General features: G+C 34.7%; 1 protein-coding gene across 8 annotated transcripts in view; it reads left to right on the forward strand.

Moving 5' to 3' along the window:
• TMEM135 (transmembrane protein 135) overlaps positions 1-25407 on the forward strand; it is a 360134-nt gene extending 334727 nt beyond the window's left edge. For all 8 annotated transcript variants that reach the window (XM_055355660.2, XM_055355659.2, XM_063693451.1 and 5 more), the window contains 8 exons: positions 4165-4311; positions 7817-7886; positions 11397-11564; positions 15303-15366; positions 16342-16418; positions 20010-20108; positions 21185-21252; positions 23076-25407. In XM_055355660.2, coding sequence (XP_055211635.1) covers positions 4165-4311; positions 7817-7886; positions 11397-11564; positions 15303-15366; positions 16342-16418; positions 20010-20108; positions 21185-21252; positions 23076-23208 — 826 coding nt within the window. In that variant the 3' untranslated portion in view covers positions 23209-25407. The remainder of the gene's footprint in view (positions 1-4164; positions 4312-7816; positions 7887-11396; positions 11565-15302; positions 15367-16341; positions 16419-20009; positions 20109-21184; positions 21253-23075) is intronic.
• Positions 25408-26289: the final 882 nt, after the last annotated feature.

Consider the following 26289-nt stretch of genomic DNA (forward strand, 5'->3'; position numbering starts at 1 on the left):
AGGAAGTGCTTATCTCATACAGATCATAATTGCTGTATCATGAAAACATACATTGTTCTCTCAGAGGAAAACTCTCCTTTATCCATAAAGGACAAATATTTACAAAGTACTCCAGTTTAAGGTGTCCTAATTAGACAAAGGCTAAAAAGCTTTAAAAATATTAAGTTTTCCTTCAGGCTGGACGTGGTGGCTAATGCCTGTAATCCCAGCACTTTGGGAGGCCAAGGCGGGCAATCACTTAAGGTCAGGAGTTAGAGACCAGCCTGGCCAACATGGTGAAACCTGTCTCTATTAAAAATACAAAAATTAGCCAGGCATGGTGGTCGGCATCTGTAATTCCAGATGCTTGGGAGGCTGAGGCAGGAGAATTGCTTGAACTTGGGAGGCAGAGGTTGCAATGAGCTTTGATCATGCCACTGCACTCCAGCCTGGGTGACAGAGTGAGACTCTGTCTCAAAAAAAAAAAAACAAAAAAACAAAACAAAAAACAGCCGGGCACAGTGGCTCACGCCTGTAATCCCAGCACTTTGGGAGGCCGAGGCAGGTAGATCACGAGGTCAGCAGATTGAGACCAGACTGACTAACATGGTGAAACCCTGTCTCTAGTAAAAATACAAAAAAATTAGCTGGGTGTGGTGATGGGCACCTGTAATCCCAGCGACTTGAGAGGCTGAGGCAGGAGAATCGCTTGAAACCAGAAGGCAGAGGTTGCAGTGAGCCAAGATTGCGCCACTGCACTCTAGCCTGGGCAATAAGAGCAAAAACTCCGTCTCAAAAAAAACAAAACCAAAACCAAAAAACCACAAAACTTTACTTCAGTTTAGCACCTTTTTAAAAATCACTTGTATTAGTCTGTTCTCACACTGCTATAAAGATACTACTCAAGACTGGTTAGTGTATAAACAAAAGAGGTTTAATTGACTCACAGTTCCTTATGGCTAGGGAGGCCTCAGGAAACTTACAATCATGGCAGAAGGCCAAGAGGAAGCAGGCTTCTTCTTCACAAGGCGGCAGGAGAGGGAGAGAGCTAGAGTGAGGGAGTGCCACATTTTAACACCATTAGCTCTCCTGAGAACTAATTCACTATCATGAGAACAGCATGGGGGAAACTGACCCCATGATCCAGTCACCCCCACCCGGTCCCTGCCTCAACATGTGAGGATTACAACTCGAGATGAGATTTGGGTGGGAACACAGAGCCAAACCATATCAGCACTCCTCAACAAGTGTGGGATAATACAGGAGGTACAAAGCTAACATTCACTGATAGATATACTTAGTATACATTTATTCTGCCCCAGGTCTTGTACTAAGTATTAAGAATACACTCGGGAATGAGCCAGATATAGTCTCTGTTCTCAGAGAGCTTATGGTCTAGTGGGGAAGACAGCATTAATTTTAACTGTGCTGAAATGTTGCAAAAGGGAAGTGTAGGTTATCTCAGGAATATATTTTAGGCAAACCTAACCTAGCGTCTTTCCCCAAGCTGTGGATAGGAGTAAATGAAGAGAAGAAAGCAGGAAATTTGCACAAAATTACTTATAGACTAGAAAAACCCGAATGTAATAATAGAAGTTAAGTGTTCTATAATTCACAAATTATTAGTACTTTTATTTTCCTGTGGGGGTGAGTGGGAATGAGAGAGTGGAAGGAGCATTTAAGATGAATTTTAAAAGACAAATAAGATTTTTAGTAAAGATGTAGGGAAGAATGATCCAGATAAGAAGAGCAATACAGATGCATGGTTTATTTGGAGAATGTCAAATAGTTCATTTAATTGTAATATAATAATAGCTTCTATAGTGAGCACTCACTCTGCACCAGATACTGATTTAAGCTTGAAGTTTGTATTTAATTCAGTAGGCCATAAGCCCATGAAGTTCTTTGAGGATATGTGTAGTCAGTTCAGATACGCACTTTGGGAAGCTTCCTCTGGAAATTGTATGTAGGATGATTTGAAAATTATCTGTGTATATAGATAACAGTAGAAGTCAAAAGAATAGTGTCAAGAACACAACCACGGGAGAAAAGCCAGTGTGAGACTCTGAAGGTGCGCTACCCTTATTCATCATAGTTTAAAACATAGTTAGAAATATATGTAGCTTAGTGTTTAAGAAGCCAAACTTTAGGCCAGACAATTCTGGGTTCAAATAATTACTGATAATTTATTAGTTGTGGACAAGATACTTAACCATGCCAACTCTCATGGGAATTGTGACACCTATAGTATTGTTGTGAGGATTACATGAATTAATTATATTTGTAAAAGGCTCAGTTGGCACTGTGCCTGTCGTATAAGATATGCTCAGAAAATTCTAGCTATTACTGTATTCATTCATTCATTCATTCAATATGTATTAAATATTTACCATGTGCCAGACACTATGCTAGATGCTGGGATATAACAGCAAAGAAGATATACATGGTCTCACAGGCCTCACAGTTGAGTAGGGGATGTAGTCTACTAAAATGGCATGTACATTACTGTACTGGCAGTTCATTGGGCTCTCCTAGCACAGAAGAAAGATCATCCTCTTATTCTGGCCTGGGACAGGGCCAGCTTCTCCAAGGAAGTGACCTCTAATCTCAAACAGTCAATCCTGGCCAAAATAGCAACCGTATTATGAAAGGTGTAAGAGAAACCGTTCTGTCTGTTCTGGCATAGTTTTACCCTTGTTGCTGATAAAGAACAGCAGTACAGATCTTAAACTCTCTATGTACACCCGTAAGTAAGAAACAAATTCATTTGAACTGACAGCTACCAAAGATGCACAGCTGCCATCTGGTGACAAACAAACCCCTTGCACACCCCTTATGATTTGATAAGCTAGATGTTTTACCAAGGTTGTCTGAACAGGATGAGTTGCAGTTGTTGGTAGTAACAGCTTTTTCTTTCTTTCTAAGTATTTACACTTTCATATTCTGTTTGTCACAGGTCTCAAGTTACATTTTTTTTTTTTAAAGAGACAGGGTCATACTGGATTGCCTAGGCTGAAGTGCAGTGGCATGATTATAGCCCACTGTAGCCTTTAATTCCTAAGCTCAAGCAATCCTCCCACGTCAGCCTCCCAAGTAGCTGGGACTACAGGCGTACACCACCATGCCCAGCTGATTTTTAATTTTTTTGTTAAGGTGGGGTCTCACTTTGGTGACCAGGCTGTTCTTGAACTCCTGGCCACAAGTGATTGTCCTGCCTTGACTCCCATAATGCCAGGGTTACAGCAGGAGCCACTATGCCTGGCTCAAGTTCCAGAATTTTAGTGTATTGTTATTGATCCCATTCTATCTGCATTTTACTATATTTTCTGAAAGCTTGGAAGGTAGTATTGCCTTGGGAAAGCTTAGTTATTCTTTATAAGAGCAATGACTCTTACAGGATAGGTGTAAACAGTGATACCGCAAACTCTGAGAAAGGATACTTCTTGAGGGATATCTAATTGTGATAATATTTTCCATTCATCGTCTTTGGAAAAATATAGTCTAGTTTTGATGAAATAGGAATATTATTTTCTAGATATTTTATTTTTCCAAAGAAAAATAAGTAGATTAGAATAACATCAGCTTTCAGATTTTCTAATGAAATAATATGAGGACTTGGGGAATCCTGACTGTTATCTGATTCCTGTTCTGTACTGTCCTGTGTTTCCCTGTGTGAATACAGATGACCTAGTGTGTTACAGCTGTTTATGACTCGAAATGATAGATAAATGTCGAGTTTTACTGTAAATGAGAATCTCATTCAATTATAACTATTAGCCAAATTTAAGAAAAAAATACATAATTTTGGTGATTTATTAGTATTGTGATTTACTAGTATACCCAAGTATACCTGTTTCTTTTGAAAAACTCTAAGGCATATATTTAAAAAGCGGTGTCCCAAGTCAAAGGGTGCTTCATTAAGTGTTGTGCTGTATTTTACTTGGTCAGTTTGATTTTTAAATACCTGCATTATCAAACAAATGACTATTAATTTTTTTTGAGTATTCAGATTTTGAAAGTCTATTTTTCTTCATAGGATGATTTGATTTTATGTAAATTGTGAAAATACTATCTCAAATGATAAAATACTTGCCAAAGCGTATTTGTTTATAAACAAAGTCTTTTTTTTTTCCTCATTGACTATTTTTAAGTGAAAAATGCCTCACATTGTGCTCTTTTCTTTAGGTTCATTGTAGGGAAGGAAGAAATTCCCACACATTCTTTTTCACCAGAGGCAGCATATGCAAAAGTGGAACAGAAGAGAGAGCAACATGAGGAAAAACCCAGAAGAATGAATATGATTGGTCTAGTCAGGAAATTTGTGGATTCAATGTGAGCTCTTTATCTTGATGTTTTAACCTGCTTTGTCACTGTTTCATATGGTATTTGTACCATGCCAAGGTTATTTTTGTTTTCTATTCAGGTAATGATGATCATTTTTCACCAGAAACTGTGCATAGAATTTTATAAAAGGCACACAATGGCAAGTGAATATTATTTATTATTTCTGGCAGGACTGTAGACCAGCATATGCCTTTAAAAGAGGTTTGCATAAAATTGGAATACTTTTGTATTTCAAACCAGGCAGAATTACAGGAGGCTATGATGGAGAACTTCAGGAAACTGATTATTATGTGTTGATTTAATATGCCAAGTATGGAAAGAAGGAAGCACAATTCCTGAGAGAGATTCAAGAAGATTAAAGAATAATAAGGGACAACCCTTAAGTAAAGGATATTTTGTAAGAGTGAAAATTTTTGGGGTTCTCAAACTGAAATGTTTTTATTTGTATAGTATAAAAAGAAGCTTTCATGTTTCATACAAATTTTCATTTATATTTCTAGGATAGATATTTAAGAAAATAAATTTAATAGTTTGAAATTAGATTATCAACCAATAAATAAAATCTTGGTAGTGATATTTTAGAGAGGGTGGAATGAGTAGGCAATAAAGAAAGTTAGGGGATCAATTATAGCAAGGGTCCTGAACTTCTGGGCCATGGACCAGTACTGGTCCGAGGCCTGTTAGGAACCTGGCCACACAGCAGGAGGTGAGCAGCAGGCCAGTGAGCATTACCGTTTGAACTCTGCCTCCTGTCATATCAGCAGTGGCATTAGATTCTCATAGGAGTACAAACCCCATTGTGAACTGCGCGTACAAGGGATCTAAGTTGCGTGCTTCTTATGAGCATCTAATGCCTGATGATGTGGGGTGGAACAGTTTCATCCTAAACCAGCCCCCTCTCCCGCCACCCAGTCAGTGGAAAAATTCTCTTCCATGAAACTGGTCCCTGGTGCCAAAAAGGTTGGGGAACATTGAATTATAGGAAGCTGAGGTCCTTTAATAAATTGGAAAACCTATGCTTCACTCTTATTTTCCCTCTGCCAGCATTGTAACTTTGGACTAGAGATTTAACCATTGTGCATTTCCAAGTTCTTATCTGTTAACTGGGGTTAATAATCTCTATTAAGAATTGCTGTGAGCATTAAATGAGATAACATTTATGAACTTGCCTGACATAAAATATCAGCACAGGGAGCGTACTCAAATTTTTATTGAATTTAAAGATTTTGTCTTCATCTTAACAAATAATACATCTAGAAGATAACAGGAATAATTATGGTAGTTGAATTTATTAAACAAGTTCAAAAATAATTTTGGGTTACCTCAGTGGAGAAAAGGGAGAAAGGACCCTATTAATGGAAATAATTTCAACAGTAATCAGAGGGGAATGCAGAGAATGAATTATATGGGTGAATGATGCCTTGGGCGTCAGAACTGATCAGGTCATGACAGAACGTATCAGAGTAGCCTCAGTGGGTCTTCTGGTGTGAAAGTGGATGCAGAATACTACAGAAGCAAAGCAAATAATACAGGAGACAGGCATTCCAGGTCCTGGGAAGCCATTTATGAGTGACTAAGAAAGACTAATTGACAGTACGGTTGATATCAGGATTTAACTTCACTAGCAAAGAAAATTTAGGCCAGGCATGGTGGCTCACACCTGTAAAACTAACACTTTGGGAGACTGAGGTAGGAGAATCACTTGAGGCCAGGAGTTTGAGACCAGCCTAGGCAACATAGCAAGACCCTGCCTCTAAAAAAAATTTAAAAATTAGCTAGGATTGATGGCATGTGCCTGTAGTCCTAGCTACTCAGAAGGCTGAGGTGGGAGGATTGCTTGAGTCTAGGAGTTCGAGGCTGCGGTGATCTATGATCATTATGATCATGCCACTGCACTCCAGCTTGGGTGACAGAGTGACACCCCCATCACTTAAAAAAAAAAAAGGAAACTTAACAAATTTCAGTGTGGTTCTGGTAGCAATGGTTGAGAAATATCTTTGAAGGGGACGCTTAGAAGTGTGAAGAGTGATGGCTTGCATGAGGCAGCCTTTCTCTTATTCACTGCTTTTCAGGTCTCCAGCTTTAATCACTCAACAGCTTCACATGGCCAGATATGCCTTAGCATTCTAAAGATATAAGGGCTATGGCCAGTGTGAACTGAACTGTTGCTGTCACCCTTGACTAGGAAAGGCTGTATGCTCCAGCTGTAGTGCAGAATTGGATTTCTGTAAAGGTCTTGCTAATCAATTTGCGAATGGGATTGGAGAGGTGCAGAGCCAGAACATTGCTCTACAAGTTATTGTTATAAACAGGAAAACATTCATGTGGTTCAACCATGAAAATAATTAATTAGCTACAATCTGAAAGAAGTTATAAAGACTGCTTATTTTGGAACATGAACCCTCAAAGAGAGGGAGAGCTAGACCCATGTTAGATATTCTGCTTACTTTTTTATGCCTAGGGTGAATAAATAGTCTTGGATTTAACATGCTAAACCACTAAAATGAGTGCATCCTGAACAGTAGTCCTCCCAGCAGAAATATTTATTAAACACTGGAGGGTTAAGTGGTTTACAATTAAATCACAAATTAGCTACTTTTGAATTACCACATGATCTCTATTTCTATATTTATTTCAACTGAATTTTGAATTCTAATACTATATCATGTTTCTTTTCCAGATGTTTTCTCTCAAATCTAATTAAGTATAAATTCCTGTAACCTGAGCACGTTCTCATTATGACTTTTGCTCAAGTACTGACTTCATGGATGATTTATTACCATTATACTCTACAATAAGCAATTTAAAGTTTCCAAAAGACTTGGCAGAGTATATATATAATATATACATATTTTTTCATATTTAACCACAAATAACAGTGTGGTTTCTCCAGTCCGTATTCAAGTATTTTGACTGCAGTCACATAGTTTATACAATGTGTCAAATGGTAAGCAGCAAATAGAAAAAGCAAAAATATCTGTTGTTCTTGCTTCTGTATCTCCTAAAGCACCAAAAGTGACACACATTTATAAGTAGTGAGTGGGCCAGGCACGGTGGCTCACACCTGTAATCCCAGCACTTTGGGAGGCCGAGGCGGGTGGATCACCTGAGGTCAGGAGCTCGAGACCAGCCTGGCCAACATAGTGAAACCCCATCTCTACTAAAAATACAAAAATTAGCCGGGCGTGGTGGCAGGCACCTGTAATCCCACCTACTCGGGAGGCTGAGGCAGGAGAATCGCTTGAACCTGGGAGGCAGAGGTTGCAGTGAGTTGAGATCGTGCCCATTGTACTCCAGCCTGGGGGACAAGAGCGAGACTTTATCTCAAATAAATAAATAAATAAATAAATAAATAAATAAATAAAGTGATGTTTTCTTCTCTCTTTTTTTTTTTTTGGTTAGAAAGCTTTAAACAGATCCACAAACATGTACAAACACATGGATATACACACTTTAATTATAATTAGTTTAATTTTTTTGGGTTCAATTTCAGATGCAAACATGGACCAAGGCATAGATGTTGCAAACATTATGAAGATAATTGCATCTCTTATTGCATTAAAGTAAGTATATGAAAGTATGTACTTTATTAACAGTAGGGAATGGGTATAGAAATTATTTAGAAATAATTTAAAAATAAATGGAAAGTTGACATTAATAAATGCTATCATTCTTTGAATTTGACTTCAAGAGTGAGAAATTTATGACAATAGGTGATGATTTAGCTTTCAGTATTCACTTATCAGATCCTTAAATAATTTAAAAATTAGCTTGTTTAAAAATTGGCTTATTTAAAACTTATGATATAGAAGATAAGATGGGATAACAACAAGGAAACATAAAGTCATTAAAATTTGTACTTTGTAATGTATCCTCATTAGAACTACATCCTAGAACAAGACTCTGACTCCCAGACTGTGCTGTGTGCTAGCTGGATCAGCACTCACACACATACACTGTATGCACTGTGCCAAGTCTGGTACAATGGCATTTAATTTTGGACTTGTAAAACTATTACTTTTTTTTTTTTAAGCCATTGAGATAACTGGAGCATGTCCACAGTTGCTCTACATTAAGAGAGCTAACTATGCCTGGCATAAATTCTTGACTCTCCAGTGGACTTGAGTACTAGTGTGTCTCTTCCTCTTCCCCTGCTGTTGTGCTGTCCCTCCTCCCTTCCCCCATCACCACCACTTCTGAGAAGAAAGTTACTTTCTTTGCAGTCAGCATGGCACAGGTGGCACCACCTGCTGCAAGTTCTTTGTTTTTTTTTTCTTTTTTTGTTAAAGACAGAGTCTTGCTCAGCCACCCAGGCTAGAGTGCAGTGGCACTATCTCAGCTCACTGCAACCACCATCTCCTGGGTTCAAGCACTTCTCCCATCTCAGCCTCCTGAGTAGCTGGGATGATTGCAGGCACCCATCATCATGCCTGGCTAATTTTTGTGTTTTAGTAGAGGCAGGGTTTCACCATGTTGGCCAGGCTGGTCTTGAACTCTTGACCTTAGGGGATCTGCCTGCCTTGACCTCCCAACACTAGGATTACAGGTGTGAACCACCGCGCCCGGCCAAGTTCCTTAGTTTTGAATGGTGCTCTAACAGTTCCAATGCTGTAGAAAGTTTATGTTCTTCTTGCAATTTTAGTCTCTACTCAGTTGATGATGAGAAGAGCAGAGTTGTGCAGCACCCCAAAAGACAGCCCCTTGGTGGTTACTCTAGAAAGGAGGAACTGTCCCACATTAGTGCTCATGAAGGTAAACATCTATGGCCCAGTGTTGACAGTGCCGTTAGCCCAGCCCATACTTAGCTTCACAATTCCCCAAAATGACCAAGGATAAAACAGTAGGGTTTTGTTTTGTTTTGTTCCTCAGTTGTACAATACTTTCTGACACTCTTTCCAAATTTGATTTCCTGCCTCAGTTTAAAGTGGCCAAAAAAAAAAAAAAAAAAAAAAAGTAACATTGCTGGCAGTCCAAGTCAGCTGATACCTGGATTTATTATTCCTTCCAACTGAACATGATTGTAGTTCAAAGGAAAACTTTAGATGGGGAACTAAGAGGAGTATTTGGATTAAATCAGAGGTACTTGAGAAATTTGGCATGGGGGCAGTGATATTAAAAAAATTGTATGAGAAAGTTAGTGAGAATTTCCAAGCAATAAAAAACTAGTGATTCTTTCAAATGTGTACCAGTACTGTAAACTTGGCAATTTATGTATACATTGGAATACCGTATTATATCCATGAATGTAAAACTATTGGAGACCTGTGGGTGAGGAATTTAAACCATAAACATGGTAGTGAAATTTTTTGAAAATGGACCTCATTATTTCACAAACTTAATTACACCATATGTTAAATCACATCCCTGAATAAATACTCATATTAATTACATTGTCCTCAACATTCTGTCTCCATTCACACTAACTTTTTCTTGGTTCCTTATACCTGCCAGCCTCTTAATTGGCTTTATGTTTTCTGTCTGAGCTGTCTGAAATGTTTTTCTCATGCTAGCTTCTTCTCTTTTGGGTCTATTTAAATGTCATATCATTTACATGTCTGCCCTTAACATTTAATCTAATATAGATTGCCCTGTTAATGTCTATCCTAGTGTCTTGATTACTTCCTTCGTAACATTTATTATAATCTTTTGTATTTGTTTACTTAGTTGTTTTCTTTTCCAGTAATGAGCATGGAGGCTCCACGAGGGCAAGAACTCTGTGTCCTCCTCATCACTGTTATCCCCAGCATCTAGTGTAATGTTTGGCAGATAACAGGCATTCAGCAAATATTTTCTAAGTACATTAATGGCTGGATGAATAGTTCTCTTGAAAATAGCATGAAAAAGATTGTAATGTAATTATAATCCCTAAATCCTTAGATTATAAGGTTATCAATGGCAAGATGAAAGTGTGACCATTTCATTCATTTAAATACTAGGCAATTTCAGTTAAGCAAATGCTTGAAAATTCACAGTAATTGATTGGACAATTTGATTTTATGTTTTAATAAGGTATTAGGTAGTTTCAGGTAAATTAACCAGTGTTTCCTCATAGTAATTAATTTTTTTTTCTGGAAAAGAAAGCTGCAGTCCAGAAAATACAAACCTAACTTTTGGGCATACACTGCTATGAGTGTAGATATTTTCCAATTCCAGTCAGAGTTAGAGAGGAGGAGGATGGGACAGCGGTTTTAACAATGTATTTGTTGAACTGTACAGAAAGTACTATTCTTTTTGTTAATGTTTTATGCTAATTGAAATTTTTCAGTTTCAATATTAATTACTTACAGTCTCTCAGACATCTGAAATTCATCTTCCTAAATACAGAAATGAAATTGACCAGTAATAGTCATCCTCTCCAGATCTCTTTTGCACTATGGACAGTTGAAGGAAATATAGAGAAATGTTGACAGCAAATATGGATTTGTAGTGGGTTTGCTTTTTCAAGTTTAGTTTAATATACTTTAAAGCTACTCCTCCCTAGAGATGTTTTAGCCCGACATAGTGGAGCACAGGAATGAAAACCTAGATATAATTCTGCACCCCCTGCCCCCTGGAAGTTCTTCTTACCTGACCATTGTAAAAGTTAGCACCAAAGGTCTGAACAAATAATGAAAATATTTTTCTGTGAAAATAATCCCTACTCATGCTAATCATTAAGAGCAGTTTTCTGTTAACATTTTCAAGAGCATTTGGTTTTATTAAGTAGTTTTTGGAATTTTAGTGCTTTTGTATGTAAAACTCATTTGTGGTTTAGGAATTTAAAATCCTGATTATTGTCAACAAAATGTCAAGAAATGGAATTTTGGTGCATAGGCAAGCTTGGCCAGTGCTTGTGAGACTTTTTAAGTCTTTGTAAATCAAAGAAAGTAAACTCATTCCAAGATTTCACTCTTGTTTTTAAGGTAATTGTTTTAAAATTATTGTTTGAGGTTTTAAGGCTTTATTTTGCTGTGCTATAAACTTAGATTAAATTTGTTTTGTCTTGTTTCTATTTTGAGATGGTAAAATTCGTATTCTATCAAAAACTTCAAAATTTGTTTGTAAATCAGGTTTTTTCTCCAAATTTCCTCTAGGGTTTCATCAGAATGTTTAGCGTGGGGTACTTGATCCAGTGCTGCCTCCGAATCCCTTCTGCATTTAGGCATCTGTTTACACAGCCATCTCGGCTACTTTCTCTCTTCTACAATAAAGAAAACTTCCAGCTTGGAGCTTTTCTTGGCTCTTTTGTTAGTATATACAAGGTAAGACTTTTAGAAGAGGAAAGAAAAATGGGAAATAAATAACATTGCTATTGTTAGAATGAGAGATGGCCTTGGTTCACTTATTTTTTAATGCTTCTTTCTGGAATATTCATACATATCTTGACATAACCAAATCTATACAATATATTGGGAAGTGAGGGTACAGAAATTTCTTCTTTTAAAATATTATTTAATATACTCGAATGTGTAGACATGTTTGCATTTACATATGGTATTACACATTGTCAGACTCATTTTCTTTTTCAATATATAGACACTCAGAAAATATGAATTTTTTGGATATTTCCAATATCAAAAATGATATTAATATGCCTGGCTTATTTATTTTTTATCATATTTACTGCCTGGTTATTAATTTAAATGTATTTCAGATCTTTCTAGCTGAAATAAACACTTGATAGAATCGGTGAGGATTTTCTGTTGTAACTTATATAAGCAATGACTTAGGTTCCTTCTTCCACCCACTCACAGTTCCTACTACACTGTCTTAAATAACCAGAGTTCACAGTCTTCCACCCCATTCTGTATGTTCCTATAAAAGTGTCCATACATATATAAGCCCACGCCTAAACATATATGTAGAGATCATTCTTAACCTAGTACTCTGCAACTTTAAGTGATGGCCTTTTGCATAATGGAATTACTAATATGTAAATCATATTTTATTAAACGCTTAAAAGATTCTAAATCTGAATATAATCTCTAAATGGTAAAGTGTGTTAATTAATGTTGACCTAACATATGGACATAAAGATGACAGCAGAAGTCACTGGGGGCTTCTAGAGGAGGGAGGGAGGGAGCAGGGCAAGGATTGAAAAACTAGTGCCTGGGTATTGGGATCAATCATACCCCAAACCTCAGCACCACACAATATACCCCTGTAACAAACCTGCATATGTATCACCCGAATCTAAAAAAAAAGTTGCAATTAAAAAAAAAAAAAGGAGATTAGAACATATACACACACACAGAGGAATGACCACGTGAGGACACAGGGAGAAGGTGGCCATCTGCTAGCCATGAAGAGAGAAGGAGCGAACCTTGAGCATACCGTGATCTTTGAACTCCCAGCCTCTATGACTGTGAAAAAAATAGATTTTTTTTTAATCTACAATCACAAATTGCTCACTTTTGCCTTAATTTTACTCTATAAAAGATATGTGTTTTGAGCACAGGGATTGTGTCTCATTTTGCAGGAACATGCAGCAGGCATTCCAATATGTCTGACTAATGAATTAAGGACATTAAAGGAGTGTGCATTTTTGTAGATGAGATTTGTCTACCTTCCCTCTGTCTACAAAAAAATTATAAATATATATTTTATTCATACTTTATTTCTTTGACTGTTTTAATGTATATTTTAATAAATATATTGAAAGAAGAATATATATTCAGTGGGTATATATATATCTATATATATACATACACATATACACACTTTTTGTTGTTAAATGCAGAGAAAATTGATGGGAAAACTCAATTCTGGAATTATTTAGGGTAACATGGACAGTGTTGTTTTCTGTAAAAATTTACTCATAACAGGTAGGTATGGATAAAATATTTTGAAATGGAAAGGAGGAATAATAAACTATAGATAATGAATCACTTGTTATGAAATATTACTAATATTAAAAACATTTTCAATATGGTTTGACTAAGAAGCATTACTAATGTATTTGAATATACAAGAGTTAAGGACAGATTATTGGTAATTGCATGTTTATATTCACATTTAAAAAAATTTCTCACGTTATAACATTTGTATTTATTCTTAACGTAAACTCTTAACTGTTTACATGTGGATTATCACCAACATTTTTAGCCCCAGGTTGGTTATTCTCTGCCATCTAGCTTATCTCAGAGTGTGTTTTGTTTTGCTTTTTTATTTTTCATTTCTGTTACTATTTATTTACTTAAGTAATACAAACAAATGGTATTAAAGTAACAAAAATACAACTGGGTCAGAAAATTTCAGGAAATATTCATGTGGTGTGTTCAAAAACTGTATGCGATTTTTCAAAAACAAATTGCCCATGCTATAGTATCTTTATAAGAATCTTAAGAGAAGAGCAGGCAAATAAACCTTGTTTTTTCTGTTTCTTGGTTAACTGACCCTTTTTTAAAAATTTGGTAAGGTTCCTCTTTATCTCTGGTAATATTCATTGTTTTATAGTCTATGTTTAATATTAATATAGCTACTTCAACTTTTCAAAATTATTGTTTGATGTTATAATGTTTCCATTCTTTCACTTTTTCTGTCTTTGTTTGAAAAACTGGTTTCTTTTAGGCTGCAGAGAGTTGGCCCTTTCTTTCTTATAGAATCTGATCATCTCTGTCTTCTAATTGGCATGTTTATACTGTTTACGTATAATGTATTATACGTAAACATATATAGTTTATGATGTGATTGAGTTTAAACCTACTTTCATGTTAGTTGTTTTGTATTTGTTCCTTTTTTTCTTCCTCTTTTTTTTTTTTCTTTTTCAGCCTTCTGGATTGATTGTGTATTTTACTATGGCTCCATTCTAGCTTCACTATTGCCTTATTATTTGTACTTGCTTTAATTTAGTGGCTGCCTTAACATTTTATAATATACATTTTTAATGTATCAGCCAATCTTCAAGTAATGTTATACTACTTCACATACAGTGTCAGACCTTACAACACTGTACTTTGAATTTCTCCTTCCCATCCTTTGTTATAGGATTTAACATTTATCATTTATCTTTATATATGTTATACACTCCACAATATGTTGTTACTATTTTGGTTTCATATCAGAGGTCAACACACTTTTTCTGTGAAGAGCCAGATCATGACTATTAGGCTTTGTGACCATATGGTCTCTGTCATAACTACCCAGCTCTGCTGTTACAGTGTGAAAGCAGCTATAGACAATATATAAATGAACAAGTGTGGCTGCGTTTCAATAAAACTTTATCACACTATAATTAGAACTTGATGTAATTTTCACATCATAAGATGTTGTCATTCTTTTGATTTATTTTTCATTTTTTAAGACTGTAAAAATGATTATTAGCTCCTGAGCCATATAAAAACAAGTAGCAGGCCAGATTTGGCTAGTGAGCCATAGTTTGCTGACCCCATTTTAGATAGTTAATTCACTTTTAGTGCAAGTAAAGATAAGAAAAATATGTCTTCTAAGTTTACCTTCACTTTTCTATTTCCAGAACTCTGCATTTCTTTTCATAGTTCTAAATTTTTGTCTGGTGTCATATTCCTTCTACCTTTAACATTTCTGTGAACTCAGATCTGCTGGTGGTGGATTTTCTCAGCTTTTATCTGTCTGGAAAAAATCTTTGTTTCACCTTCAGTTTTAAGAAATATTTTCTCTGCGTATAGAATTGTGGCCTGACAGACTTGTAGTTTAGCCAGCTTTTTGTTCTTGTTAAAATGGGAGTGATGCTTTTCCCAGCATTCGATAGCTAGGCAAAAGTGGAATTTATGGATTTATTTTGCAAAATCAGTGCAATAAAAATATTATGTGTAATTTCTTAATAGAGTCTATAGAGTAATAACTTTATAAAATATTATTGTTCATAATTTTTCCAATCATGTATGCAGTTTGATTTAGATGAGATCACTAATTGGCCTGCAAGGTAATCTGATGAATTTATTCATTATAGTTGTTTTTGTTTTATGCTTTTATTTCTAGAAATAAAATAACTGAAGTCATTGTATTTTCTCCTTAACTAGGGTACTAGTTGCTTCCTGCGCTGGATCAGAAACTTAGATGATGAACTACATGCTATTATAGCTGGTAAAGCAATAATAAAAAATGAATGGTTATTATTGTATTAATCAGTGGTAGGAATGAATTGGAAATACCATCCAATTCATCCAATTTCTATGAATCTTCCTTTCTCTATCGTAATAGAATTCCAGTTGAGGCAATTGTCCAAATACTTTGTGATGTTTAACATATCAAGGCACTGTTGCCATCTGATGTTTTGAGTTGGCAATATAATGGCTTGGGTATCTGTCCTGCTATAGCCCATAAATCCTAGCGAATGTGTCACAAAAGAACATAAAGCCTTATATTTGCCATATAAGTGATTAATGGAAGTTCAAGTAGATTTCATTGAAAATTCTATTTTTACCACTGGAAAATGACCTATATTTTCATAATAACTTTTTAAAGGAACTTAATCATTTTATTAAAAAATCTAAATATTATTTTCTGTAAGTGCAATGTATGTATTAAATTAAATAGATAATTTATCAGGTATTTATTAGGAATAACCTTAGTTATTAGTATTCGACACCTCCCCTCCTCCCCTGGCCTTGGTTTTCCATTTATATAATGAAAGCAGTGCTATGGAGAGAAGTATTGTGATAGCACTAACCATCATTTGAGCTATTTAATATTAGGAGAATATATGAATAAATATTTCCACTTAAAATCGAAAAGGAACCAAGAGGCTTTGAAAAATTATTTTTTTTAAATTGTATTTGGCAAGACCACTCCTCTTTAAAGTTAAAATAGAAATGTAAAGCTTCTTGTTATACATAAATCAGAACTGTTTATTTCTAACTCTGAATATCAATTTTTTAAATTTAAAAATATGCAATAATATCTCACCCCATTTTAATGTCATCTGGTATATTACTGTCCTTGATTGTGTTGTAACAAGAGATAGTGCTGATTCTATGTAAGTGAATTAACATTTCTGATGACATAATAACAAATAAATACTCTGCAATCTTATCAGTTATTTCTTATTTCTTGTTTCAGGATTTTTGGCAGGTATATCAATGATGTTTTATAAAAGCACAACAATTTCCATGTATTTAGCGTCCAAATTGGTAGAGGTAAGCGAAATTTTTATGCATGAGTAGTTCCAAAGAATATAAAGCTTTTATCTGCTGACTGTTTTAGCAGCAAATATATATCCCAATGGCAAACATAAATTTTAATCCTCTGAAAGTATTTGCAAAGTTGATTCCCCTGTGTTTTTCTTTGTGTGTGTGTTATTTTCAAATATATATTAATATAGAAAGAGTAGTGTAATTAACCCTCATGCACCCATCATGCAGCTTCAACAGTTATCAGTATTTGGCTAGTCTCCTTTCATCTATACTCCTCAACCCCACAGGTATCGAGTTATTTTAAAGCCAATCCCAGACACTATATAATTTCATCCTTAAAAAAATTTCAGCATAAAGACTCCTTAAAGAATAAAGGCTAAAGGCTTTTTCAAAACAAACAAATCAACAATACCACAGTATCATTATCATACATTAAAACCCTCCCAGTAATTCCATACTAATATATCCAATTAGAGTTTATGTCTTCACTGATTATCTTATAAATATCTTTTTGCAATCATTTTATTTTAATCAAGTTCCAAACAAAGTTTCTTTTAGTTTATAATAGTTACCCCCCTACTACTGCTGCTACTGCTTTTCTTCCTCCTCCTCCTCCTCCTCTTCCTTCTCCTCCTCCTCCTCCTTCTTCCTTGACATTTATTTGTTGAAGATGTAGGTCATTAGTTCATGGAATTTCCCAAATTCTGGATTTTGCTGATTGCACCCTCACTGTTGTTGTTTAACATGTTTCTTTAACTCATAAATTTTTTTAGTTGTTAACTAGATCTTGAGGCCTAAGCAAATTCAGGTTTAAATTTTTGTAGGAGGTAACAGCCATACTTCACATTTACTGTGTATGTGAACTTCCAATTGCATCACATGACGAGGCACAAAAATATCTGGTTCTCTCTCTTTTTGTAATGCTAAGATTGATCAATGGGCTTAGGTGTTGATAGAGCCAACATAAGGTTCCCCAGTAGCCTTATAGCTATTGGTTTTAGCAGCTGTTAATAATTATCACTGGGATTCATTATTTCATTAAGAGTTGCAAAATGATAAAAAATACTATTACTGTTTATTCTGTGTTTATTAGCTGAAATTGTTCTAAAAGCATTTTTCCTTTTCAACTATTTGGTTACTCTGAAATACGTTGTTCTGGAAAGTCAAAATAAAATGCTTGATTAGTTCATTTTTAATTACCAGTGTTTAGAATGAGTTAGTACCTTAGCATACTGCAAAGTTGACCCATGAGTCTTTATTTTTAAAGTATCATTATGAAGATTTGGAGTTTAACATATATGATTTATTTTCATTATGCTCAAATTATTCCCATCTTTGGCCATGAGAGCTTCCTTAAGTTGACTCCTCTTTGTTGTAACATAACGCCATTATCTTTGATAGCTTTCTTGCTGTAAGACAATATATTCCGGGCTCATCTGGGACATTTTCTGCCTCAGACGTAGAATCAGTCTTCTCTGTAATGGCTCCTAGTTTGTTTTAGTGGGAAATGGTATTTAAAGATTTCAGTCCAGGTGCTAGAGGTTATTTGCTCCCAGGCTAGTTATTGATTCTTGGCTTTCGCAGTGAATGGAGCTAGAGAATCTCCCTCCCCTTGCTTTTTAGAAACAGAAAATACATTTGGAGCATAGTGATATTTCTAATTCAAAGTTAAGAGTGTAGATTTTATTTAACTTGTGTAATTACTTGCTTTACCCAAATATGTGTGTGTGTGTATGTGTGTGTGTGAGAGAGAGAGAGACAGAGAAAGAGAGAGAGAGTGAGAGAATATATACATCATGAAATCAGGAGGACAGGCAGGAGCCAGACCATCATGTAGGATTTTAAAAGCTGGGGTAAAGAATTTGTTTTTTTCTCAGTGCACTGGAAACCACTGAAGAGTTTTAAGCACGGAAATGACAGTATTTAATTCACATTTTAAGAAGAACATTTTGGCCACTATTTAGAGGGAGGCAGGATCGAAGCTGAGAGAACAGTTAGTCTGTGTCAGGAAATGGTGGCTTGCACCAGGATGATAGCAGTAGAGATGGAGAGAACTGTACAGATTTGGTGTATGTTTAAGAGTAGAATTGGCAAGATTTGCTAATGGAGAGGAAAAGGGAACTGAGAGAAAGAAAATAATCCTTAGGTGGCAAAAATGTATTCTTTAACACAAGAGGAAACCAATATTGAGATCTAGTTTATTAAAGGTATTTTACAGCTAAGTGGCCAGAGTTTTTTAAGGCAAGGAATGGTATCTCTCTGTTTCTTGTGTCATCAGGCCATATCTGATCCTGGCAAAAGAAACTGGCATATAAACTATGGTGATGCAGACTTTTTTTTTTTTTAAATAGGATATTAGAAATTTAAGCTTGCTATGTCCTTTTGTGGAATTCATTGCTCTGTTGTAATAGACAATCATTTTTCTATGATTGAAGTTAATTTTATATTAAAATGTTCTATTACTGTACAGTGAAAATGATATAAAAATCAACTGTATAGACCATTGTTTTCTAGGAACCTCTGAGTCAAATGCATATATTTATTTAGTATATATTATGTTCTCATTACTGTGCTAGGTACTGGAAAGAATATAGAAGTATAGGACATGGTTTCTGTCCTTCATTAACTTAGAATCTGGTTTATTAAATGAATTTTATAATAAATAATTAGAAACGCGGTTATTCTATCTATTGGGAAATAGCTGTTTCACTTAACATTTCTGTGACGCAGTTCTACCACATCTGAATTAAATCTTCAACATGAATACAGCACAATGTATCTCTATCTTGCAATGTACTGTCACATATTTTTCTCAAAATAATGGCCAATGTATAATTATTTATCTTGTTTCCAAAATAGATTATAACTTGGTATATATCTTACAAATTCTCATATATCCCAGTCTCTTATACACATTATGTACATTTAATCCTCAGTATATACTTTTGGATTGATTTGTATGTAAAGTATCCACCTTATCATTTCCTTTGTTGCTTTGCTCTTTGGTTATGGTAGCTTATATAGATCTCGAGGATTCTTTTTATGGCAATTCAGTTGGGATATAATTTAAAAAGAGTCAGATTTACTTAGCAAATATTTTAATGCCATGTTCTAGGTTAGGTACTGAAGATCATGCAAAGTTGAAGAAGAGAAGGCTGTTGCCACCTGTCAGTGACTTCTTTTGAGTTCTCATCCTATTTATATTCTTTATTTTGTGGAGAATAGTGCCCGGCATGTAGACACCATTAAATGTTTACTGAATAAATTAATAAAGGATGAACAGATCTATCAGGGAAGAGAACACATGAGCACTGTACAGAAAGCATTGAAGAGTAAATATCATTTAAAAAGCAGAAATAAAATGCTACTGAATTTACAGAAAAGTACTACTACTTGAAGCTGGGATTTGGAGCAAAACTGTGAGGGAAAGGGAAGGGCTGACCCTTAACATCATTATGAAAAATGTGACATCGTTTGAACTCTGAAGGGAGTATTAGGATTCAGAAAGGTTGTAGGCAGGGAGCACGATGCTCAACTATGTTTTTAATGCTGAGGTTTTTTCTTTATAACTCTTGTCTTATGCTTGTTTTGCAGACAATGTATTTCAAAGGCATTGAAGCAGGGAAGGTTCCCTATTTTCCTCATGCAGATACTATCATCTATTCCATCTCTACAGCAATTTGCTTCCAGGCAGTAAGTATAACTTTTTGAAATGAGAAATTGAATGATTCCTGTTTCTAATGTACGTTAATCAAATGAGGGAAAAACAAACTCTGGGAACATTTCTATTTACAGTATTACATTTTAAGCTTCTTTTTTGTTCTGTTTTGTTTTTTTTCAGCAAGATAGCTTACAAGCTTCTAATCATTAATGTTAACCTAATGCGCTAGGTCCTTTTTATGAGTACACCAATTTTTAGGTTTTAATAGAGTACAATTTATAAGTAAATTATTGTTCCAGTACCTTGGGAAGAATGCCCCAATTTAATTATCCTTCCCTTTGATTAAAAAAAAAAGGATAATAGGGATATGCTGATAATAGGCATAAATATAAATAATTGCATTTCTCCAATATTATTCAGAAGGAGGATGGGGAAGAACTAGTTTCATATAAGCATTGTTCAATCTCTAAATTCTGTAACCATTTTTATTGACATTAATGGTGTTAGGGCTGTTGTAAAATTTTTGGGAAAACTTTTATTTGCTCTTTCTCATAAAATGCTGCCAGCTTGAAAAACTCATTAAAACTAACGAAGTATCAATATCTCAGTAAATGCTTCCTGATAATGACTATTCACTTAATTATTATTTCAAAAGCGACTTTTTTCTTTTTCTTTTTTTTTTTTTGAGATGGAATTTTGCTCTTCTCCAGGCTGGAGTGCAATGGCACGATCTCAGCTCACTGCAACCTCTGCCTCCTGGGTTCAAGTGATTCTCCTGCCTCAGCCTCCCAAGTAGCTGGGATTACAGGCATGCACCACCACGCCTGGCTAATTTTTGTATTTTCAGTAGAGACGGGTTTTCTCCATGTTGGTTAGGCTGGTCTCGAGCTCCTCATCTCAGGTGATCTGCCCGCCTCGGCCTCCCCAAGTGCTGAGATTACAGATGTGAGCCACCGTGCCCAGCCAAAAGCAACATTTTTATTTGAAGGCATATTTACAAAAATTCTTGATAGTTACCAACTTAAACATCAATACACCTTTGTGTATTTCATCACTTTCAGTTTTCGTTTATATTTACTAAAAGAATTCTCAAATTTGATATTCTTAGGCTGTCATGGAAGTTCAGACTTTGAGACCATCTTACTGGAAGTTCCTTTTAAGACTCACCAAGGGCAAGTAAGTGACTACGCAGTTTTCTTAAAAATATTATGAGTGGTTTTATCTTTTTGAGGGAATATTCTTTCAGTGGTAAAGTAGGTATTTATATATAAATAAAACATGAGCAACTTAACTAAGAATAACATGGGGCGTTTTTTGAGTGAGCATTATTCTGACTATTCTTTTCCCTATAATATTGTAGATGTTTTAAGTGGTCTAGATTAATATCATGTTGATTTGCTAACTACTAATTATCTGCTACATAAATACTTAAGTCTGACTATTTGAATCACTGTCCATTTCTTTTTGATTAAAAATATTAAACAGATTCATTAAAGATCATCTCCACATAATTAACTGATTTCCATTTTGGAAATAGTCATATTGTGTTGCTTCTTGTTGTAAGTATATGTTCCTCTACCTTACATATCATTTTTGCTTTGTTTTGTTTTCTCCCCTTATCTTAATCTAATTCTTTGGGAGGCATTTTGACCTAACAGAAAGAGCATGGGCTTTGGAGTCAGACAGACCTAAGTTTGATTCCAGCTCTGCTACCTTCAGCTGTGTTACTATGGAAAATTATTTACCCTCGTGAGCCTAAGTTTTTTTCGGTCTACAATGAAACAATAATGCATACATTGTATGGTTGTAGGAAAATTAAGATGCTTATAGTAGCGCTGGGTAAATTGCATGTATTAATTACTATCATTATTAATAATAATAGCAAATACTAGTATAGTGCTGACAATGTCCAACATACGGTTTTAAGAGGCATACATACAATATCCATGTATACATAAATATGCATTTAATCCTTAAATCCTAACTGTAAGAGTTAGGTTCTATTATTATCCCTGTTTTACATATGAGGAAACTAAAATGTACAAAGGGGTTAGATAGCTTGCCAGAGTCACTCAGTTAGTAAATGAAGGAGCTGGAACATAAACCAGGCAGTCTGGCTTCAGAACTTTCCCTCTTATCCATGTCACTGTAGATCCTTTATATTGTTATTGTTTAATCATTTTTTGTCATTTAGTTTTCTGCACATTAATAAGTTTTACTAGTTGATTATTTTGGAAGGGAACTTACTTTGGAAAAGTACTCAAAGTCACATTTATAGGCTCTCAGAATAATGCTGGCCGATGATTCAAAACTAATTTCATTCAGCTGTTTTCTCCAGAAAAGAAATGCTTGTGAATAAGCACAGAGACCCAGAAGGTCTATCCTGTACATTAGCTAAATTTGTGTGTTTAAAAAATGTTATATATCTTTGGTTAGGTAATGGATAACATTAGGGTATGTTTTTACTGTGTTGTGTCTATTAAACATTTGAAAACCTATATGCTGTATGCCTTTTAGTCATTAAATGTTTGCACATTTCAATGTGTTTTCATTTGATTGTGAGACATTAAGATGTCAATTATGAGAGAAATTACATTTAATGCTTTTGCCTCATTGGTAATGTTAGCTCATTTATTGTTTAGTTTCCTGTGAATTCATTCATCATAAAAATAATAATGAACCTAATTTTCTATTTGATACCGTCTAGTGGAAAGAATTCTAGAAGGGTTTAAAATAATGGTTGTAATCTCTGCGGTTTCAGATCTGGGGATTATCTCTTTAATCCTTAATCCTAACTGGATTATCTCTTTAAATAAAATATGAGACAGTGTATCTCGAAGAAGAGCCTTCATGTGACTTGAATCTGCCATTGAATTTAGATCCTTTGCCACGTTAGCCTTTTCTATTTTCCCATCCCACAAAAGATAAGTCAACTAAAATGAATTATTTTATTTTATAAACTATATTAATACTTGTTTACTGTATTCTTTGTTTTACAGATTTGCTGTCATGAACCGAAAAGTCCTTGATGTTTTTGGTACTGGTGCATCTAAACACTTTCAGGATTTCATCCCCAGGTTGGATCCAAGATACACAACTGTAACACCAGAGTTGCCCACAGAGTTTTCCTGAAGATGACTGTAATTTATTAATGTGACTAAATGTTTCATCTTGAAGAGTTAATTATGTTGAACACAAAGGAGGGGGCCCAAGCTCGAACTTCAGTGTTATTTCAGTTAGAGATACTCTTTTCATTTGTTTTGTTTTTCTTATGAATCAGAAATTCAGAAGCTTTTTAGGAAGATGTTGCTTAATAATTAAGCTTCCTCCATAGCCAGAATAAGATTCTGGATCACTGTAGTGACTGACATTATTATATATTATTGATCAAATTATGTCCGCAAGCAATATTATATAATCTACGTAGAAGTGTAATAACAAACAAGAGTACACTTAAAATTACTTTAAAAGATGTCTTTAGTTCATTCCAATATAATTCTTGATTAAAATTAGGATTATTTCTACATGTTAGGATTTACAAAGGATCACGGGTACATGGATTTGGTCTATATATTTTTTTAAAGTTTTGAATTGGTATCTGTAGTAGTGGAATGTTATAGATTTGAAGTAACTCTCCACGGACAGTGCTGCTTTCGTGTAGAGCAATTTAATTGGAGAAGTGGCCATTCTTACTTCAGGGATGCAAAGATGGGTCTCATACCATTTGGATAAATGTCGAGGTATCCATGCTTTTTTTCAACTAATAACATCATCTCTCTTCATGACCAGTTAATTGGGCTATTTGGCAGCCCAGTGAACCTATGTACTAATGGCAAGTTAGGGGCAAATGGAAATGGACACATCCGATAAAGTTGAAATGTATGTTTTAATCTTTTACAGAAGTATTACACTTGAATATTTAAAAACAAAACTTTTAAACTTCCTATAGGTTTATGATGTTTGTTTTCATTTATATGGACATAATCCTTCATAGCTCAGTTTATATGCCATTGTTGTATTAGAAGGGATCAAAATCCTATGGAACAAAGTAGTCTTGGCAAGTTGGCAGTTTGTGTCCTCTCAGCTGTTTAACTTATGTAATGGATGTTTTGCACCTGAAAACACTATAAAAATCCAGTGGTTGTTTAAAAAGTCCATTTGTCACTAATTCCATTCAGGTTCTCCAACCTTCTTCTTGAATATCATTGTCACCATTTTTACTGTTAGAATAAAGAGGTGACACCATAAAGTCCTGCTGATAATGAGAGTAGTTCAGGACAGCTGTGATTGAAATATGGTCACTATTTACAGTTTTTCAGGGAAAAGTTATACTTTTCTATGTTAATAAAGAGCTGAAGTGGTCTACAGTTAATGTAACATGTAGGGTTGATGATATTTTTAAAATACATTTTGTTGCTAAAAAGTTTTTAGGCCAGTGCAAATTATGCAGTAGAACTTGTGTTGCCAAAGGAATTATAACCCGTACTTTAAAAATGCTTAATCCCTCATATTCAATTTCATCAAGCCTTGTATACTTCTGCTTAAATGTAATTCAATCCTTGGTTGTTATGGCAAACAGAAACCCAACAAAAAGACAGACTCTGGTACCATGGTAACAGAGCCACTTTATCATTTGGTCAAAATTTGGCATTATGATTAGCTTTATAGAACTGACCTGTTTATTTGGCAATGCTGTTAAAGGATCATTTTGGTTTCAGACTTCAAAGTTGATTAATAAATTTAATCTTAACTTTTTATTCACTGGAATCAAAATGATGGTTGGTACTGTGTTTACTGTTTAAAATGAAGTACTAAAGCCCTGAGAACTGCACCTCATTTTCTTTATCCAGAAATTGTGCTTATATATTTTCCTGTCAGGTTTAAAAAGATGTTTTAATTCATAAATTATTGTTTTCATTGACATTAAAAGACTGTGATATTGAAAGATGAATTACGAAATTTGCTGAGATTGTTTAGTAAAATTTTGCTGGTCAAAAAGGTGTATTTCTACAATTTACTTTTTCATTTTTATAAATTACAGTCATTTTTTAAATTTTATGTAAAATGTAAAATGAAATAGCTATCATGAAGCAGAATACAATGATGAATGTATAGGTTGAGTGAATAACCAATTTGCAGTGGTGGATTGAGAAGTCCAGTTTGATTTCATTGGCACAGACTGCAAAGTGTAGTTGTTTGAGCAAACACAAAGAAACTTTGTGTTTTTGAAGACAATCAGAATGATTACCTTTCTACCTCTAACTAATCAGGTATTGATTGACAACTTTTTGGCATTATAAATAAAGTAAAATAGATCTCTGCATTCCAAAATATGTTTTTTAGTTTATTTATATCCTGAAGAAATGGTAAGTTTTCACTGGAACTGATTACAGTAAACAATAATATGTCCCCTTAGTCTTTCTGACATTTTTATATAGATTGAGATTGAAAAACAGTGCGTTTGGGGCAGTGGTATTATGGTCATTTCGTTGCTATTTTCTGTTTTAATAAAATCCTAGAACTAGTAGCAACCGAGTAAAGATTGAGTTTGCAAGATAACAGGTTGTCTCAAATCTATTCAATTCTCAACAGTTTTTCATCAAATAATTTCAGGATCCATTTTATTACTCATTTTTGAAGTAACACCTTTGGTTTAGTTTTATTTTCCCATAAATTCTGCTTTTGCTTCTGTAACTTTTTTCTTGAACTATGAGCATAGTCATCACTCAGTTGATATCTAGTTTATTTTTTGCCTTCATTTGTTGTTTAGTCAGTTGTTATTTAATTGAGAATTTTATATTTTTTTGGCTCTCAGATTTTATAATGAACTTTTATTAGAATGAACATGTATGTTTTTGATGGAATCCAAACTGAGCAAATGTCACACAGTATTTTCTTGTTGTGCTCGAGTGTTCATCTCCTTGTAGATTGTATCTAGGCTAACATTTCATTTAGTTGTTAATGCTGATGTAATTGTTTCCTGCTTATATTTTATCATATCCCTGAGCTTCTGTGTGCTCTACATTTCATAGGTAATGAAAAGCAATGTCCTTTACTCTCAGGGAGCTTCGTCCACTTGCCTGTGTCACAACCTCTCCCTTGGTGCTAATTAGGAAGCTTCTTGTGGGACTGAAGGGAACTGACCACTGAAGCAATGGCCCAAATGTTGTTTTTGGAGCAGAGAAATTATTAGCCCAGAGATTCCTTAAATTC

The sequence above is a fragment of the Gorilla gorilla genome, chromosome 9, assembly GCF_029281585.2.
Source record: "Gorilla gorilla gorilla isolate KB3781 chromosome 9, NHGRI_mGorGor1-v2.1_pri, whole genome shotgun sequence".
Lineage (NCBI taxonomy): Eukaryota > Metazoa > Chordata > Mammalia > Primates > Hominidae > Gorilla > Gorilla gorilla.